The sequence below is a fragment of the Podarcis liolepis genome, assembly GCF_965112155.1.
Source record: "Podarcis liolepis genome assembly, chromosome: 7".
Taxonomy (NCBI): domain Eukaryota; kingdom Metazoa; phylum Chordata; class Lepidosauria; order Squamata; family Lacertidae; genus Podarcis; species Podarcis liolepis.
In genome coordinates, this window is record NC_139561.1 from 10074766 (window position 1) to 10095587 (window position 20822).

At 49.8% G+C, this 20822-nt stretch overlaps 1 protein-coding gene across 2 annotated transcripts in view; it reads left to right on the top strand.

Annotated features, from left to right (window-relative positions):
• The window catches only part of WSCD2 (WSC domain containing 2), an 84434-nt gene that overhangs the window by 34793 nt on the left and 28819 nt on the right, over window positions 1–20822 (top strand). For both annotated transcript variants that reach the window (XR_014528119.1, XM_083511422.1), the window contains exons 3-4: window positions 10936–11050; window positions 15764–15948. Coding sequence is in view for 1 of the 2 variants with exons in the window: in XM_083511422.1 (XP_083367548.1) it covers window positions 10936–11050; window positions 15764–15948 (300 nt within the window). In the remaining variant the exon portion in view is untranslated. The remainder of the gene's footprint in view (window positions 1–10935; window positions 11051–15763; window positions 15949–20822) is intronic.

The window sequence follows — 20822 nt, forward strand, 5'->3', positions numbered from 1 at the left end:
GAGATGCAAATCGTTCCCCCATTCAACGCATCAGCTTCCCCTTTCTAGACAACTGTGTTTGTTTGGAGTAGGGCTGTGTCGAAAGCCGGCTCCAGCCGTGTTCCTCTGCAAGAGTCTCCAAAGAGCCTGCCAATGGGTGCCTCTCTGGCCACCATCCTCTTCTCCCAGTGGCCAAGAAGATGCTCCAAAAGGACACCAGCGAGCAGGACCTGAGCACAAGAGCAACTCTCCCTGGTTTCCAGGGGCGTAGCGTGGGTTGCAGGCACCCGGGGCAGGACAAGTGTTGCAACCTCCGGTAGACTGGCCAGCAGAGTCTCTGCTTGCAAACTAGCCCCAACCTGGGAGCAGAGAAACATGAAACCAGGGGCGCCAGTGTGTTACCTCACCCTCCTGTCTTTGCAGCTAGGCGCTCTGGACAATGCATGCGGCAATAATAATAATAATAATAATAATAATAATAATAATAATAATAATAATTTACCCTGCCCATCTGGCTGGGCTTTCCCAGCCAGATGGGCGGCTTCCAAAAGAATATTAAAATACTGTGATACATCAAACATTAAAAGCATCCCTAAACAGGGCTGCCTTCAGATGTCTTCTAAAAGTCTGGTAGTTGTTGTTCTCTTTGACATCTGAAGGGAGGGTGTTCCACAGGGCGGGCGCCACTACCGAGAAGGCCCTCTGTCTGCTTCCTTGTAACCTCAGTTCTCACAATGAGGGAACTGCCAGAAGGCCCTCAGCGCTGGACCTCAGAATGATGGGGATGGAGACGTTCCTTCAGGTATACAGGACTGAGGGGGTTTAGGGCTTTAAAGGTCAGCACCAACACTTTGAATCGTGCTCGGAAACGTACTGGGAGCCAATGCAGATCTCTCAGGACTGGTGTTATGTGGTCCCGGCAGCCGCTCCCAGTCACCAGTCTAGCTGCCGCGTTCTGGATTAGTTGTAGTTTCCGGGTCACCTTCAAAGGTAGCCCCACGTAGAGTGCATTGCAGTAGTCCAAGAGGGAGATAACCCAACGCTTTCCCACCTTCCTCTCCCTCCCTCCCTCCTCAGTGGGTGCCGATGGCGGCCTCCTCCCCCCTTTTGGGTAACCTAGGTGTGGGGCTTGCAGAGGCGACCCTTTGCCAGCCATGAGGAAAAGGAGTCACTGCAGCAACAAAGGCCCAGCCTTGGGCATGGATTGGCTCCATGCGGCTCCAGCCTCAATGAGGAAGCCTGTCATGGGGGCGCCTTGTTGTACCCCCTCAGAAATCTGTGGTCAGGGCCACGGGCCCCCTGCCCCACATGCTATGCCACTGATGGTTTCCCACAACTGGTACAGTCCCTCCAAGTGTCCCTATTTTCAAGGGACAGTCCCAGATTTACAGAACCCGTCCCGGTTTCTGATTTGATCCCCAAATCTCCCACTTTTCCTTAGGATATCCCTATTTCCATCGGAGAAATGTTGGAGGGTATGGAGTTATGCGACACCCGAGCCAAGTAGATAAGTAACTATGCAACCTTTAGAAGACATCTGAAAGCAGCTCTGTATAGGGAAGTTTTAAAAAAATGTTTAATGTTGTATTATGTTTTTATATATGTTGGAAGCTTCCCAGAGTGACTGGGGCAACCCCATCAGATGGGTTCAGTACAATTATTATTATTTAAAGGTAAAGGTAAAGAGACCCCTGACCATTAAGTCCAGTCGTGGACGACTCTGGGGTTGCAGCACTCATCTCGCTTTACTGGCCGAGGGAGCCGGCGTTTGTTCGCAGACAGCTTCCGGGTCATGTGCCCAGCATGACAAAGCTGCTTCTGGCGAACCAGAGCAGCACACAGAAATGCCGTTAATCTTCCCGCCAGAGCGGTACCCATAGGCGCCGACTCCATGGGGCCTGAGGGGGCTCGAGCCCCCTCAAAAAAATAATCTCGGGCGCCCTTCCAGCAGAGCGCCGCCGCCGTCCCCCGCCTCCTCCCCACCTGCTCCCTCGCCAGCCAGCCAGCCAGCCGCGCGCCCTAGTCGGAGAGCCCCGGCCGTCCCCCGCGAGATTAGGGAATCCCCGGGGGCGGGGGCTCCTGCCTCGCTGCTTCGCAGCACCACCGCCACTGCCAAGGCACTGCCGGGGGGAATTTCCTTCCTCCTGGCGGTTTCAGCCCCCGCGAGAACAGGGGAATCCCGACTGGCCACACCTCCCAGCCAGCCAATCGGCTGGCTGGGGGGCGTGGCTTGCCCTATTTAGGGCCGGAGCCACTTTATTTGCATATTCATGAGCTTATTTATTATTCATGAGCTTTCCCGGGCCCCCCCAATATTTTTTATAAGTCCGCGTCCCTGGCGGTACCTATTTATCTACTTGCACTTTGATGTGCTTTCGAACTGCTAGGTTGGCAGAAGCAGAGACTGAGCAATGGGAGCTCACCCCATCACGGGGATTCGAACCGCCGACCTTCTGATCGGCAAGCCCTAGGCTCTGTGATTTAGACCACAGCGCCACCCGCGTCCCATTATTATTTAGGACACCCCTATGTTTAATGCAGAAATGTTGGCGGGAATGCTGGTGTTCAGAAGCATTACAGCCTCTGACTTTAGAGGCAGAGCACAGCCGTTGCGGCTAGTAGCATTTTGGCTCTCTGTACTTCCATATTATCACCTCGGTGTTTTTCTTCATGGACATATGTGTGTCAGTAACACAGAGCGACGAGGGAATTGAACTGAAAGTGGGAGCAAACTGTGAATGCTCCCATTCCAGCATTAATTTCAGAAGCTCTCCTGCTTTAGGTCAAAATTCGAGAGGAGGAGAGAATAAGAGAAAGGCGGAAGGAATGGAAGGGGATGGAATCTCCCCCTTGTAGCCATTTTGTGCATCCTAGGGCTCTGGTTCAGCTCAGAGGCTAGGCCAAAGCCTTCCCGGGTGAGGTGTCTTTTAAGGAGAGATTTTTGCAGAAGGGACTTGCCCGTTTTTATTAAAAAACGGAATGGCTAGAGATTTCTTTCTTTTTCCTTTCGGGAGCACGGATGCAGAATGAACACCCAGCATGTTTTCCTCACAGAGCCTGATGGCTTGTAAATCAAAGCATCGTCAGTATGCCGGAGAGCACTCTCAGCAGCCATGCCTAGCCTGTGGCTTAACAGGGCTGTCACCATGATTGATGATTCCCCAGACAGGGAGTGGAGGTTTTCGGGGAGAAAGAGGCTGGGAGAGTGGGAGAGACTGAGAGCTCGCACGCCACTTTGCGATGGCCATTGTTTATGTGACACTCCGTGGCGATGGAGAGATGGAGTCCGAAGGGGCTGTGCTGGATAGCAACGCCCCATCATTGGGGCAATGGAAGGTGGGCCCAGATCCTTGCATCCTTGGGCATCATCGTAGGGGAGGAAAATCCCTTGCTCCCTCATGCTCAGTCCTGGATCGTGGCTGATTTGGGTGTTTCCTCTTCTCCTCTCATTTAGGAACATTACTGATGAAGCTGGTGTGGTGGGGGAATGAGCTGGTTGACACTGGAATAACACTGAGCAGCCAGGGCAGGGCAGGACCACCCAGCCAACAAGCTGGGGACAGTGTTTTTTTGCGGGGGGGGGGGGAGATCCAGAAAGGAGATATCACACACCATTGCTGCTCCTCTTTCGGCTGTGGATAGGAGATGAATGTTCCCAGGGGTGTCTTACCCAGAGAGGCTAGTAATAATAAGAAAAATAAATTAAAAAATGTTTATTTATACCCCGCCCTTCCCGGTTCATAAACCGGGCTCAGAGCGGCAAACAACAAATTTGAAACACTTTAAAACATTTAATTATTAAAAAAGCAAAAAATACAATATAAAAATGTGAATAACAATAAAATTCAAAAATCAATTATATAATCCCCAGGGCTAGCTGGCTGAATTGGTCCTACTTGGGCCAGCGAGGAGACCAGGGGAGAATTAGCTGTGGGATCCCAGAGCAGGTAATCTTCATAAAAAGGGGAGGGGGAGGGAAGAGAAAGGAACTAAAAGATCAGGCTGGATTCAAATTAAAGGCCAGGTGGAATAGCTGTGTCTTATAGGCCTGACAGAGGGAGGTTAAATCCTGAGGGGCCCTAGTCTCATGGGACAGAGCATTCCACCAGGTCGGAGCCATCACTGAAAAGGCCCTGGCCCTAGTGGAGTATAGTAGCGCAGGGCGCCAGGGCGCCACGTTCTGGAGGGCACGAGGGAAGAGGTGGAGGATGGCTACGGCGCCTCCTGGTATCAGCTCACCACCCTCGCCCTCTTCTGCCATGCTGCGCCGAAGCAGCGCCACGCCCTGAGCCTCCGTCTGCCATGGCCACTGTGGCATGAAGCAGCCAGCTGAGCCGGGAGGTGCTACGTCCAGCCTCCGTCTCTTCCCTGCCGGAGGAGCCGCCCTCCAGCCGCTGCCTGCCTCTTCCAGCCCTGCCAGCAGCGCCGTCCTCCCTAAAAAAACTCTGAGAAACAGGGGGGCAGGCGCCAGAGGGAGCTTTGCACCACGGCGCCGGATATGCTTCAGACGGCCCTGAATGTTCCTCTTCCAGTGCCTGCTTCTCTCCAGCCTCCCCTTTCTCCCCCTTTCTCATGCCACCTCAGGCAACAGGGGCAGAGGTGGTGGAGGCCCTAGCTCCTCCTCCTCCTCCTCCGCCGCCGCCACTGGCCTTAAGGTAAAGGTAAAGGGACCCCTGACCATTAGGTCCAGTCGTGACCGACTCTGGGGTTGCGGCGCTCATCTCGCTTTACTGGCCTAGGGAGCCGGCGTACAGCTTCCGGGTCATGTGGCCAGCATGACTAAGCCGCTTCTGGCGAACCAGAGCAGTGCACGGAAACGCCGTTTACCTTCCCGCCAGAGTGGTACCTATTTATCTACTTGCACTTTGTGCTTTTGAACTGCCTGATTGGCAGGAGCAGGGACCGAGCAACGGGAGCTCACCCCATCGCGGGGATTCGAACCGGCGACCTTCTGATCAGCAAGTCCTAGGCTCTGTGGTTTAACCCACAGCGCCACCCACGTCCACCTAAGGCAATAGGGGCAGAGGTGGTGGGGTATGCAGGCCCTAGCTGCTCCTCCACCGCCGCCACCACTGGCAAAATATATTGGCCTGCTCCAGAGCTTTGCTGCTTCTTCCTAGGAGACAGGGACCAAGATCAGCTGGCCTTTGATATCACTTGAAAGGAGCCTCGAACACAGGAAGAGATGGCTGGAGATATGGGGTGCTCCACTAGTGGTGGGGTGGGGATTCAGCTGTGTACATTTCAATAATGTGAGCTAACCTGATTTGCTCTTGCTGAAAAGATACGCAAAGCGAAAAATTCACTTCTCCTTTAAAAGCCACAGCCCTCAAAGTTCAAACCTGTCCCTGTCTTCTGCCATACGCTGCCCATCATTGCTGCTTCCTCCTCCTCCTCTTGGAGGTCCAGATAAGGGGCCTCATCCTGGACAGTTTCCTGGGCAGGGTCTTCTGAGAGCCACGCTCAATTTGGGTCCCTTGCTGTGTGCTGGTGTGACATGACTGGAGTCCAGCAAAGAGATGGGAGGCAGAAGGGGGCGTGGGGAATATTGTGCTAGCTTTCCTCATTGTTATGTATTTAGCACAGTATTTATTTATATGCTGCTCGGTTGTTTTAAAAAATCTCAAAGGGGTTTAAGAGAAAGGGGGCAATAAAATTATTGCTAATAAAAACGAACAACAATGATTTGAAACTTTTGAAAAGTTAAAATAATGGTAGGATAAATAAAGCTGGACATATGGGTGGACTTGTCCAAACAAAAGTGTTTTTAGCAGGCGTCAAAAAGGGTGAAGGCACCTCTCTGATGTCCAAAGACAGGGAGTTCCACAGTGTACAAATGCTGCCACACTGAAATATTGATTTCTTTCAGCTGCAGAACAGGCATTGTATGGCACCTGGAACTATGCCAGTTCTGCCAATCGACACAGTCGAGTGGGCATATATGGAGTTCACGCTGCTTGAATTTCTGTCCTGGTTTTCTAACATTTCTTTCACACTGCAGGACCTGCTGTGTTGTGGAACTGTGGCTTGTTGATCTGTCTACTGGCATGTTGCGTGAATTGTCATTCACTCCCAGTAGGCACAACAACAAATGTCACTGGGCTTTGCTGCTACTTGACTGCGCTTTCCACACATGCCTGCTTCTGCCCTTCCTGTGATTTCGCCCATGAAAACAGCAGGAAAGGACCCTGTGCTGTTTGTTGTTGTTTAGTCGTTTAGTCGTGTCCGACTCTTCATGACCCCCTGGACCAGAGCACGCCAGGCACTCCTGTCTTCCACTGCCTCCCGTAGTTTGGTCAAACTCATGCTGGTAGCTTCGAGAACACTGTCCAACCATCTCGTCCTCTGTCGTCCCCTTCTCCTTGTGCCCTCCATCTTTCCCAGCATCAGGGTCTTTTCCAGGGAGGCTTCTCTTCTCATGAGGTGGCCAAAGTATTGGAGCTTCAGCTTCACGATCTGTCCTTCCAGTGAGCACTCAGGGCTGATTTCCTTCAGAATGGATAGGTTTGAGCTTCTTGCAGTCCATGGGACTCTCAAGAGTCTCCTCCAGCACCATAATTCAAAAGCATCAATTCTTCGGCGATCAGCCTTCTTTATGGTCCAGCTCTCACTTCCATACATCACTACTCGGAAAACCATAGCTTTAACCAAATGGACCTTTGTTGGCAAGGTTATCTCTGCTTTTTAGGATGCTGTCTAGGTTTGTCATTGCTTTTCTCCCAAGAAGCAGGTGTCTTTTAATTTCGTGACTGCTGTCACCATCTGCAGTGATCATGGAGCCACCGCTTTATTCCCGTGGCTTTCCAGGCTAAGGGGGCTGCAAACATAGTTTCCTTTCCTGGATCCCAATAACATGGAAATGGACACTAAGCACTAATTGTATTCCATTAGTTTTCCTGAAGTGAATTTCGTTTCATGTGAATGGACATCTTCTTCTTTCTTCTTCTTCTTTCGCGATCCCTCGTAGCGGAGTAAGATTGTCTTCCATAAACACGGTTTTAACAGTGAGTCTGTAAATGATTGTAGAGGCCAATTTTGGATCCACACATCCTTCCACAGTGGGGACATAGGTTTCCGGGTGGGAGTTGATCACGATGAGGGTTTGCCAAGCATGCCTTCCTCTTAGCACATTTCTCCCTTGCGTCCTGAGTTCAAGTGTCTTCAAAGCTCCATTGGTAAAGGCACCATTGGTAAAGGCTGTTCTCCAACTGGAGTGCTCGCAGGCCAGTGTTTCCCAGTTGTCTGTATTTATACTACATTTTTTTTTAGATTTGCCTTGAGACAGTCTTTAAAACTCTTTTGTTGACCACCAGCATTACGCTTTCCATTTTTAAGTTCGGAATAGAGTAGTTGCTTAATGAGGAAATCAGGATTACATTTACATGGCAGTGAATTCCATTTACACAATGTGTTAATTTCCCACATTATATCTGAGCTTTCGCACAACGTAAATGCTTCTTCTTGAATATAGCACAAGTTTAGCACTCGTTTCCATATTATTTGCAAACAAATTCCCCACCCCACCCCCCAGAAGGAAATGACACAGAAATGAGCATGACACTTTGCGCTATATTCCACAAGTGGCTTTCACATCGTGTGAAAGCTCAAATATAAAGCAGAGCTTGACAGTCAGAGAAAAGTCATGAAAATGGAATAAACTGCTGTGTGAACAGAGCCGGAGAACATAGCCCTCCAGATGTTTTGGCCTACAACTCCCATGATCCCTAGCTAGCAGGACCAGTGGTCAGGGATGATGGGAACTGTAGTCTCAAAACATCTGGAGGGCCGAGTTTGGGGCAGCCTGTTCTAAGTCATTGTTGCAGTGCCCTCTCGGCTTGGCGCCCGGTGCGGGCAAACCGACAACGCTCCCCTAAACCCGCCTCTGCTTTGCGGGTCCCTTCCAGTTCTATATTTCTGTGATTCCGAGGCTGGCTCAGCAGGTGATATTTTCACAGCTTCCTGCCTCTGGCAATTTCTGTCCTAATCAGTAAGACTTCAGGTTCCTTGTCAGGCCATATTAATAGGCATGGCTTTAACAGATTACAGAACAGCTGACTGCCCACCTGGCACTTGGAGAGGAATGTCCTCCCCTCCTTTACCCCCCCCCCCTTAATAGGCGTAAGAAATGGCAGTAGCTACGCTTCGCTGAACAAACAGCCTGAGCGATGTGCACTGCCAAAGTTTCTGCCCAACAGGCCCCCGCTGCATTCTTTATTGCATCCAAGGGGGTGGTTGGGAGGGTTGGAGGAACTGAAGATGGGAAAATGAAGCTTCGCTTGAGCTGCTGTTTCAGGGACAAGAAATTCCAGCCATAGCTGCAAGCCTCCTCATTGCCACCAACTGCGCTGGACTATAGACTGAGCCACCCCCAGGAAGGGGAGGCAGGCTGTCTTCTCTGCCAACCAGTCAGGATCATGCTGACTCAAGTGGCAAAGCTGACTTCTGCCTGGTTGTCTCGATAGGAGACTTGAAACCCACCAGTTTCCACCCTGGTCCTGCCTTTTCACTTTAGGCTACTTTACAGATAGCACAGAAAATGTGTATCGTGTTTCTGGCAGGAGATGATGATGATGATTGTTAAGTTGTGGGTGAACATATCAGACGACACAGCGATTCTTCAAACAGCTCTTGTTTATTCAGAGGCCAGAACAGAACTGAACTGAAGGGCTCAGTCAGCCTGCTTATATAGAGCTCCAGTACCACGTAACTGTAACAATTTTCTAAAACTATCCAATCACTGAACGTCACTTTCGATCCCTTATTTGCATAACTATCTACAGTATCCCCCTGCTGGCCCAGGGTGAGAACTTCAGTACATAACAATGATGATGATGATGATAAATTTTATTTATACCCCGCCCTCCCCAGCCAAGGCCGGGCTCAGGGCAGCTAACAACCCATATTAAAAACAAGTTGATTGAAATACAACTTAAAAAACAAGATTAAAATACAACATTAAAACATTAAAATGCAGCCTCATCACAGGAGGAGAAAGACAAAAGAAAGAGGGGGAGAGAATCAAATTGATTCCAAGCCGAAGGTCAGGCGGAACAACTTACAGGCCTTGCGGAAAGAAATCAGATCCTGCAGGGCCCTGGTCTCATGAGACAGAGCGTTCTACCAGGCTGGAGCCAGTGTTGAAAAGGCCCTGGCTCTGGTTGAGGCTAATCTAACTTCCTTAGGGCCCGGGACCTCTAGGGTGTTGCTATTTATGGACCTTAAGGCTTTTCAGACTCACCTGGAAGGTGGTGGACTCTCTTTCACTGGAGGTTTTAAGCAGAGGTTGGACGGCGATCTGTCATGGATGCTTCAGTTGAGATTCCTGCATTGCAGGGGGTGGAATACAATGGTACTTTGGAAGTCGAACGGAATCCGTTCCAGAAGTCCGTTCGACTTCCAAAACATTTGGAAACCAAGTTTGCGGCTTCCGATTGGCTGCAGGAAGCTCCTGCAGCCAATCAGAAACTGCGGAACATGCGTCGGACGTTTGGGTTCCAAAGAATGTTTGCAAACCGGAACACTCACTTCTGGGTTTGCGTTGTTCGGGAGCCAAAATGTTTGGCTCGCAAGGCATTCAGCTTCCGAGGTACAACTGTAGATTATGTTTGGTGTTGCTTCCAACTCTACAATTATACGGATCTGATTCCATGCTTTAAACCTATAGATCTGCTCAGAGATGCTGTTTCATTGTGATTTCGTTGTGCTGCTAGTTCAAAAGAATCCCGCGCCACTTCCTCCCTGCCAAAAGGCAGCGAGGCATCGTATCGTGACCGATGTCTGCTTTTGGGCAAGTTGTACACAACAATGGATAATTTCTTCCCTGAAAGTTGTTCAAGGCTCATTTTTGAAAAAGGAAATACAGAAATCTGGGACACGACAGCATTGCTAAATGCCTGATCTCTCCCCAGGCGCTGGGACCATGCTCTCCTCACAATCCCTTTAACAGCAGCCTCCCCCGTGACTTTCTCAGTAGTGAACGAGAGAGTTCCTACTGAGGAGGCAGCGCTGCCTCTGCTCTCAGGCACCCAGTGTGTCGTGTGTCGCTAAGCGGAACGGATGCAGCAACTCAGGTCATCGTGGCTGAACGTTAAACTCCGTCTTGAATGCTCTGAGGGGGCTTAGCAAAAGTGGAAGATTGAGGCGGCGGCAGCAAAAAATGGCTGCGGAAAGGGACTTAGTGCCTGTACGACATGCGTCAAACGGCTCTTGTCCAGTCCATTACCAAGCCTCGGCTCTGCTTCCATAGCTGGAGGCAGCAGGGTTACTGAATCCCAGTTACTGGAAACCCTAGGAGAGGAGATGACTCTAATAATAATAATAATAATAATAATAATAATAATAATAATAATAATTTATTTATACCCCGCCCATCTGGCTGAGTTTCCCCAGCCACTCTAGGCGGCTCCCAATCAAGTATTAAAAACAATACAGCGTTAAAGATTAAAAACTTCCCTGAACAGGGCTGCCTTCAGCTGGTGCTCCACAGGGTGGGCGCCACTACCGAGAAGGCCCTCTGTCTGGTTCCCTGTAACTTCCCTTCTTGCAGTGAGGGAACCGCCAGAAGGCCCTCGGCGCTGGATCTCAGTGTCCGGGCTGAACGATGGGAGTGGAGACGCTCCTTCAGGTATACAGGACCGAGGCCATTTAGTGCTTTAAAGGTCAGCACCAACACTTTGAATTGTGCTTGGAAACATACTGGGAGCCAATGCTCTTGCTGGTTTTGCTTTGGGGCTCCTCGTTGGTCGCTGTGAGAACAGGATTGGCCTGATCCAGCATGTTCTTCTGACGTGCATGAGGAGGGGCACTGCCCTGATTTCCCCGAATGAAAAAATGTGAAGCATAAAGAATGATTTTGGTTGTTTGTGGTGTCCCTCAACAAGGGCCGGTGACACCAGTAGTGGGAAATTAAATTAAAATTAAGAACAGCTCCTTTTAACACCTGTCTCCCTTTCGCAGCAAAATACATCGGCTGTTACGTCGACAACACCCACCGGAGAGCCCTGCGCGGAGTGTCCTTCTTTGACTACAAAAAAATGACATTGTTCCGTTGCCAAGACAACTGCGCCGAACGGTAGGGTGGCGAGAGAGAGCTGGGACTTCATTAATTCCAAGGCATCAAATGTATTTCTCTCCTGTCAGCTCCGGAGGCGTGACTCTTTCCCCGTGGTTGCTTTTCTTCCTCCCTCACCGCCTCCCAATAATTTCGAAAGATCGATTTATTTTTTTCCTCACTGGGGGGAAAAAGGCAAGGCCTCATTTGCAGCGGAATGGCCTTCTCTCGACAAGACGGGGAGCCTAGTGAGAGGAACCTGCAGTAGCTGCGGAAAAAGAGTAGGGAACCATTTTAAGTCATGGCTTCTCCCCCCAGAGAATTCTGGGAGCTGTGGTTTTTGTTGAGTTGTCGAGAGCTATGATTCCTGGGGCGCTTTAGCAAGTCCGTCTCCCTCCCCAGGGAACTCTGGGAAACTGTGGCTCTGGGAGGGGAAGAGGGGTCTTCTAACAACTGAAGGAGCAAAGGTCACAGGCAAGGCTCAGTTGGGAGATAAGGATCAAAAGAGGCCATATTTACACCATGCCATGATGCTACTTTAAACAGTCACGACATCCTCCAGAGAACCATGGGAGCTGAGAGTTTTTACCAGACCCCTGTTCCCCTCAGATAGCTGTAATTCCCGGAATGGTTTAACAACCAATTCCTCTCCACAGGGAACTTGTAGTTCTGGGAAGGGGAACAGCGGTCTCTTAACAAATATCAGCATTTTTAGCAAATGACAGCTTCTCTGGGGGAAGCCGTGACTGGTATTCACAGAATCATAAAATTGTAGAGTTGGAAGGGACCCCAAGGGTCATCTAGTCCAACCCCCTGAAATGCAGGAAAATTTTGCCCAACGTGGGGCTCGAACCCACAACCCAGAGATTAAGAATCTCGTGCTTTAGCAACGGAGCTATCCCAAGTCTATAGTGCTTTAAATGTATGATGGGAACGTGGTCTCTGTGGACCTTTCACAGCAGCTTGGGGTACCAAAAGAGAGTTTAGCCTGTGGCAGAAACATGGTTAGGGTCCGCTTTCCCTAAAATCTCATTTTGCAGAAGCAAAGGCCAAAGATTGATTGGCAAATGGCAAGGGATGAGGGAAGCTGGAGTCCAATGACACCAGGAGTGGCAAAGGACCTGCTTCCCTGGTGTGGAGCAACGTGAGTGAGGATGTAGCTAACTTCTCAGATGTGGGATTCTGGGTTAAAAGAAAACATCTCTGGAGCCTTTCCCACCTTGTTTTTGTGGACCAGGATCTCGCCCTGCTGGGTCTCTTTTACTTATCGCTTCAATTGCAGAACACACATCATACTGGCTTCCCCAACCTGCCTAGCCTTTAAGTAATGTGTTCGTGTCCCGCTCTATGATCTATAAGACACGTGGAGATTTTTTTCTCTTGAAAAGTGATGCTTCCTCCTGCTCGCTTTGAGTAAATCATTCGGCACCGAGCGCAAAGAAGCAACCCAAATTGCTTCTTCGCACAGACGACATCTGTGCAGCAAAAACTGCAACAGGAAATTGGCCCAATGGACATTTGGCCCAAGACAATTCCATTTCAAATATGAATTAATTATCGTGGATTATTTTTCTTTGCCTTCCTCCTGAGATTTTAGGGCTATCGTACATGGTTTTCTTCTCCCCACCACACACCCATTTTGATCCTCACACCAATCCAGTGAGGTAGGCCAGGCTGAGGGATGGTGGGTGGTCTTGGCTCATCATTTTGTATTGTGCTAAACTGTTTCACAGTGAGGTCTTTGAGGGTCTCAAAGAGTGTTTTAGTTGGGCTCAGTAGGGGAATTGAGAATGACTCAGTTGTGAATGTCCACCCATCATTTTATTTCTATGCCACCTTTCCAAAGTTAAAAGTGTCTTACAGCATGTAAAAGAAATACATAACTACAAACATAACAAAAATAATACAGTGGTACCTCGGGTTAAGTACTTAATTCATTCCGAAGGTGTGTTCTTAACCTGAAACTGTTCTTAACCTGAAGCACCACTTTAGCTTATGGGGCCTTCTGTTGCTACCGCCCCACCGCAGTCCGATTTCTGTTCTTATCCTGAAGCAAAGTTCTTAACCTGAAGCACTATTTCTGGGTTAATGGAGTCCGTAACCTGAAGCGTATGTAACCGAGATACCACTGTAGTCATAAACAAAACATTTAAAAAGTACACAACCAATTTGAACAATTTCGACATAAATCGTGAGATTCAAAATAAAGATACCAAAAATTAACAGCACCCCCCAAACCACTAAACAATACTCCAGCCTAGGATTTTGAGAAAGGACCTACAGATGCGGAATCCAGATTGAAACAGCCATGTGGCGGGGGAGGGGAGAAGGTTTTTAACCCTCCCCTCATGTTATTTTCCCAGTGAACACAGCCCCCCCCCACAGCTGCTATTTGTGTCCATGACAACGGGAGCTTTCCTTGCAATGCAAATAGCATCTTCAGAGGACCAATTTCCAGCTCTTGAGGATGATGGAGGATGGCAAGGGGGTGGAGGTCAGTGCACAGGAACCAGAGCAGCACGACCCATCACTAGAGGGTCCCCTGTCTCCCCAAACATAGCAGGCTCTGAGGCCTAGGGAACAGCAGGAGGAGCACTCTAGGAAACTGAGGCAGGCAATGGCCCACAGCCCAGCTCTCTAATTGTCCAGGTGTCTTCCTTCCTTTGGCTCCCAGTACGTTTCCGAGTACAATTCAAAGTGTTGGTGCTGACCTTGAAATTGCCTCGGTCCAGTATACCTGAAGGAGCGTCTCCACCCCCATCGTTCTGCCCGGACACTGAGGTCTAGCGCCAAGGGCCTTCTGGCAGTTCCCTCGCTGCAAGAAGCCAAGCTACAGGGAACCAGGCAGAGGGCCTTCTCAGTAGTGGCACCTGCCCTGTGGAACGCCCTCCCACCAGATGTCAGAGAAAAACAACTACCAGACTTTTAGAAGACATCTGAAGGCAGCCATGTTTAGGGAAGCTTTTAATGTTTAACAGACTACTGTATTTTAATACTTTGTTGAAAGCCGTCCCAGAGTGGCTGGGGAAACCCAGCCAGATGGGCGGGGTATAAATATATTATTATTATTGTTATTATTATTATTATTATTAGTAGTAGTAGTACTAGGGATGGGGACTATGTGGATGGAATTTTCTAAATATACTTGATATTAGGGACAGGCCCCAACCCACCCTGCCCCCAAATCCCTCCCTTGCTGCTTAATCTCAACAAGAGTGTCCCCATCCCTGGCCCGGTTCACTAAGAATACAAACAATTATTGCGTATTATCTTCATTATTATACATATAATGCTCTATGCCTATTAGGATTACTGGTTCAGATAGGGTCCTGGTTCAATTTGGATCAGTACGGACCTGATTTAACCAGATTCAGACCCCCAAATCTGAATCAAAATTAGGCAATCCCAATCTTCAGTGGTCAGGGCCTCCTCGGATTACAGGGGAAACTTCCCAGTGTGTGCCAGAGAAATTCTGAAGTTGTCCCACGAAACTTAAGAAGACGCAGCGCCGCATTCGGAAGCGTACAATATTTTTGAAAAGGAAAAGAAAAGAGGGGAAAGTGGGAAAGAAAAAGAAGGAAGGAAAGGAATTTTGTGAGGCAAAGGCCTCCAGGGACCATAGAATGTGTTACCCCATGAAAAACAACATTGACACACAACTCCCTGCCAGGGCCGGCCCAGGGCATTTTGCCACTTGAGGCAAAACTGAAAATAACACCCTGCGCAATCTCCTCTTCCACAAGTCCCGCACTGCCACAGCCAGCTCCTCCTCCTGCTGCTGCCCAAGGAGAATGGGGAGGGGCCAGGGAAGGCCTAGTGCGCTTGCAGAGGAGAAAAAGGAGGCTGGAGAAGGACAGGTGGTGGAGGAGGAGACAGCCCAGAAGTCCAAGAGGCAGTGAATGGCAAGCTTCTCAGAGGCTGGATCTGCTACCCCTCCCAGCTACCAGGAGCCTGCTGCCTGGGGTGAAGGCTTCACCAAGCCCTGGCCGGCCCTGCTCCCTGCGCATAGAAAGCAGTTCCCAATTTCTGTGTGCAGGCAGCCTTTCCGTGGTGAGGCAGTTACAGTGGAAGCATCCCTTGCCTGATTGCTATCTGCACAAAGACGGCTTAGCCATGTTCGGAGAACAGCTGATAAAGCTCTTGGACGTGGCTCAGATGGGAACGTTAATGTGTTTAATTAGAGGGAAGCCATTAGTGACATTTGTTAAGGATTGGACATTTCTTATGGACTTTTTGCGCATGAAAAGAGAAAATGAACTTGTAATATCTGTATTTGAAGATTGGAAAAATAGTGGCTTATAGCAGATAGAATAGTTGGATCTTAAGGAATGAATATCATATGTAGCGGCAGCAAAGAGAGCCAGAAGTCCTTTTGTTTTTCTTCTTCTTTGTTTTGTTTTTTCCCCTTTCTTTCCCTTTTTTCTCGCTTTCTCTTTCTTTAGTTTTCTCCTTTTCTTATCTTTCCTTCCTTCTGACTTTGTTCTCTTTCAAGACTAAGCGGCTGTTTTATCTCAGCATATTATAAAAAGGAGGACATCCTTTACCTGCAAAGTGGTCAATTTCTAGGTGGGCTGCACAGCATGAGATTTCTGATGGTGCTGTTCAGCACCAAGGACAGCTGCACAAACGTTCAGCTTTCGGGTAGCCAAGTCCAGCCACTGAATCTGAACACAGGCCGCCGCTACCACCACCAAAACCTCCAAACAAAATGCTCTCTCTCCCTCTCCTTTCCAGGGGTTACCTCTTCGCAGGCCTAGAGTTTGGGGCCGAATGCTATTGTGGCCACAAGATCCAAGCGGCGAACGTCAGCGATTCGGAATGCAACATGGAGTGTAAGGGAGAAAAGAGCAACATTTGTGGTGGGGTGAACCGACTCTCAATCTACCGCCTGGAGTTGGCCCAAGAGTCTGCAAGGAGGTGTAAGTATTGACTCGTTTGGGATCGAGAACGAGGGCAGCCCAAGGGATCAGAGCCTTGAGATCAAGGTGTCCTAATAGCTCAAGGGAAGTAACTCTGATGCTGTTGGCTATTAGGGATGTGTAGGCATGTGTCTTGCGTGGCGAGTTCCCACCTTCCCCCTCGGAAATAAAGACACGAGACACAAGAATTAGAGTTAATGGGTCAAATTAGGCCACAACTTTATTGATTACAGGAATTGAGCGGTATTGGCTTAGGCATTGGTCCTATCATCTAACCGGCTTCAGCCTGCTTGCTTGAAGACCGGTAAGGGTTAACCGCCAGTAGGGGGAGTCTTGCTGATGCACATCAACTAGGAGCTCCCCGGGGTCACCGCTTGGGGGCGTGCCGTGGGCCCACACCTCCATAGGCTTAGGACAAGGCCACGCCCCCCGGAATCCTTTACCGGACTACCCTTTGATTTGGGGGAAGGTGATTGCGCTACCTCCCCCTTCATCTGCATAACAATACCCCTACCAATGCCTAACCGCCAATACCGAGGAGCTGTGACGGTTTGCTACGAGGTAGGCGAAAACTAAGTGGCTGGTGCCAAGCTGCCAATTGGAAAAATTCCTACCAGGCCAGGCCTCTCGACGGCGACCAACCCGAGTCCATAGCAAAGTCGGAGAGCCTAGCCTAATGGGTGGGAGGGGAAACCTGAACAGCTGAGGCATAGCCCGCGCTGGCCCTAAATAGGGCCGGCCACACCTCCCGGGCCAGCCAATTGGCTGGCCAGGGGGATGACATGTCCAAGGATTCCCCTAGTATTGCGGGGGGCTATCAGCCAGCCCCCGCGAGTGTGGGGAGGGGCGTGAAGCCCGCAACCCCACCTCCTCCCTAGCTCAGAAGTGGCTTTGCAGAACACTAAACCAGGGGTCCCGAAACTAAGGCCTGTGGGCTGGATAAGGCCTGAGGGACCTGTTTATCCGGCCCGCAGCGACCCCCACTGCTTGCTGCCACCACCCACTCTTACCGATGCTGCGCTGTGTGGCTGCCCACTTTCAGGTCAGAGGAGCACTGGAAATAGCTTGTGCGTTATTTGCGCATGCGCAAGCGTTATTTCCGGTGCACATCCAGGTCGGAGGAGGCCCATGCACATGCGCACAAGCTATTTCCGGGGCTCCTCCAACCCGGAAGTGCGCCAGAAATAGCGTGTGTGCACGTGTATGGGCATGTGCTCCCCCGCCCTCTGGCCCATTGCGCAATTGGCACTGGAGACACCGGCCCAAGGCGCGGTAAGTTTGGTGGCCCCTGCACTACACCCTCCACACTGTACCCTTACTACAGCTGCAGCTGCTACATACCCTCTGGTAATTTTACTAGGCTGTTAAAAAAAAAAGGTAAAGGACCTCTGGACCAGTCAAGGCGACTATGGGGTTGTGGCGCTCCTCTCGCTTTCAGGCCAAGGGAGCCAGTGTTTGTCCACAAACAGCTTTCCAGGTCATGTGGCCAGCAAGACTAAACCGCTTCTGGCACAACAGAACACTGTGATGGAAACCAGAGTGCACGGAAACACTGTTTACTTACCAGCCACAAGGGTACCTATTTACAGTGGTGCCTCGCAAGTTTTTTCTTCTTGCGAGTTTTTCGTCTTGCGAAGCACGGTTTCCCATAGGAATGCATTGAAAATCAATTAATGTGTTCCTATGGAAACCGCTTGCCAGGCTGGCGGTGCGGAGAAGGGCTTTTCTCCCCACCGCAAGCCTTCAGGACAGGTACGGGAACAGAGGGGAAGGGGCGCAGCGCTTCTCCTCTGTTCCCGGGGCTTGCGGTGGGAGGAGGGTTTTTCCTCCGCACCCCCAACATTCAGAATAGCATTCTGAATGTTGGCGGTGGGAAGGAAAACCCTCCTCCCACCGCAAGTCTTCAGGACAGCCATCCAAAGGCTGGCGCGGGGAGGAGGTCTCTCCGCCCCACCGCCAGCCTTTGGAGGAGGTCCGAGGACAGTGGGGAAGACACGCTGCGCTTCCCCGCTGTCCCGGAGATTTCCCTATGGGCTTTCGTCTTGCGAAGGAAGCCCAAAGGGAAATTCGTTTTGCGAAGCGCCTCCAAAACGGAAAACCCTTTCGTCTAGCGGGTTTTCCATCTTGCGAGGCATTCGTCTTGCGGGGCACCACTGTATCTACTTGCACTGGTGTGCTTTCAAACTGCTAGGTTGGCAGGAGCTGAGGCAGAGCAACAGGAGCTCACCCCGTCGTGGGGATTCAAACCGCCAACCTTCTGATTTGCAAGCCCAAGAGGGTCACTGTTTTAGACCACAGCACCACCCACATCCCTTACCTTACCGTTACTAGGCTGTAGTTAAACTATGGAACTCGCTCCCCCAGGAGTGCATAGAGATGGCTGTATGTTCTGCCTCTATGGTTGGAGACTGGTAAGCTTCTGATTAACAGTTGCTGTAAATCATAGGCAAGAAGAGAACTCTTGTGCCTGGGTCCTGCTTGCTAGTTTCCTACATGCACCAAGCTGGCCACTGTGGGAACAGGATGCTGGACTTGAAGGGCCTGATCCAGCTGGCTCTGTGTTCTTATTTTCACAAGGAAAAGCAATGACAAACCTAGACAGCATCTTAAAAAGCAGAGACAGCACCTTGCCAACAAAGGTCCGTATAGTAAAAGCTATGGTTTTCCGAGTAGTAATGTATGGAAGTGAGAGCAGGACCATAAAGAAGGCTGATCACCGAAGAATTGATGCTTTATGGTGCTGGAGGAGGCTCTTGAGAGTCCCATGGACTGCAAGAAGATCAAACCTATCCATTCTGAAGGAAATCAGCCCTGAGTGCTCACTGGAAGGACAGATCCTGAAGCTGAGACTCCAATACTTTGGCCACCTCATGAGAAGAGAAGACTCCCTGGAAAAGACCCTGATGTTGGGAAAGATGGAGGGCACAAGGAGAAGGGGACGACAGAGGACGAGATGGTTGGACAGTGTTGTCGAAGCTACCAGCATGAGTTTGACCAAAGTGTGGGAGGCAGTGGAAGACAGGAGTGCCTGGCGTGCTCTGGTCCATGGGGTCACAAAGAGTCGGACACGACTAAACGACTAAAGAACAACAACAAGAAAGCTTGGGTTTCAAAACCAAAGCTGATGTCCTTTGGATGCTGTGCCATGATCTCAAATCCTACGCTTGAGGTGCGTTTGTGAACACTGGTGATCTACAGCCTTGGATAGTCGGGTCTGGAAAATGTGAAGGTGTTTGTGGGAGGGAAGGAATCCCTCCCAGAGCACTCTCAGCCGACCAATTGAGTGCAATGCAGGGAAAGGAAGGCCTAGGTGCTTGAGCTGCCTTAATGAGTTTGAAATAGGCTTTTGATCTCTTCCCTGCTCTCAAAGGCTTTTCTGCATCTCGCCTCTAATTTTGCATTCATTGCGTTCCTCCCTGTCTTCTGTAGTTAAGGAGGTGGGCCAGGAGCCTCATTAGCTGGTGCTTAAATGTCAACGGCAGAGAGGAGAATCCAGGCAGGCAGGGGAAGGGAAGAGATTATGGGGGAACCTTGGTGGGCCGTGGGGCAGCGAGATCAAGCTGGCAACCTGCAGGAGGAAGCACAATTGTCCATAGCAAGCCTGCGAAGGTAAAGGCCAAAAGGTGTTTTCACAGTGCCTTTCCTACTTCCTGTGCACCAGGGGATGGGCGCTTCTTCCAACCCCAGAGAGAGAGAGAGAGAGAGAGAGAGAGAGCGCTAATCAGAAAATGATGGGGGAATGGCATTTCCTGCATTCCCCTTTGGTGGAAAGAGGAACCTGGCTCTCACCCGCAGTTTGCCTGGCGGTCTGGCACTTGCTTCCCCGTGGAATATGAGGGCAGGCAAAGGCACTGGGTGCATGGAGCATTCCGGCTGCCACGACCCTCCAATCCTATTCTTGGAAGCACAGTCAATCCTGCTAATAGGGTTTTTTGTTTTTTTTACTGGGGTAAACTACAGGCGCATGCTAGAGATGAGAAACTGCGAAAACGAACCCAGCTACAAGGATTTAAAAGGTTTGGATTGAGACGGGATTTCATTCAGTGAGAGACGGTGCGGTTTTTCTCTACGTTTATGATATGGCAACCCTCCCTGGAATGCAATCTACATGTACAAGTGAGAAAGGAAGAAACTGGAATGTAAATTTGGAATTTAACAAAACTGGAACTGCGTGCGTGAAAGAAAGGAACTGAGAGGGAAGTGGGGGGAATTGCTATGCTTTGAAAATATGCAGCAAAGTCCTCCCAAACCTCTGTTATTCATAAAGGAGTGTGTTTGAGATAAGGACAATTGGCCATAAATCAGTGGCAGGGAAGAAAGGAGTCTACCAGCTGCAGGAATAGAAGCTTTCGGATTAACTACTTGCAGTCTGGATTCAGACCGTTCTTCCTAGGCTGGAGAAATGGCGAAGATGGCTTGTTTACTGGAAGCCAAATCACGGGATGAAGTGATGCAGTGACTTTTGGAAACTGAGATAACCGCTTCTCCCAAGGCGTGGCGGAAACCATCAAAAGTTGTAGGAAGGAAGGATAAAACACCATATATAGATGGGGAAACATCCTGGGGAGAAACTTGTCATGTGCAGGAAAGAATAAGGATTACAGAGTTCCTCACTTGAAACTTTATAAATTACCTGACATAACAACACGAACGAAACCACAATATTGTAGCTGTCATATAAGGGATTATTATATCTGAATGGAATACAATGGAAATTATTAAGATTTTGGAACACAGAAAAATGTAGAAGAATGAAGCCAGCAAATCTCGCAGGGAATCTTTGCAGCGTTTTGCAACAAAAGCCCCTGCATTTTGCACCCCCAATTTCACAAGATCTCTGACAGTGGTGGTAGTTTTGGGGATCATTCTGAGTT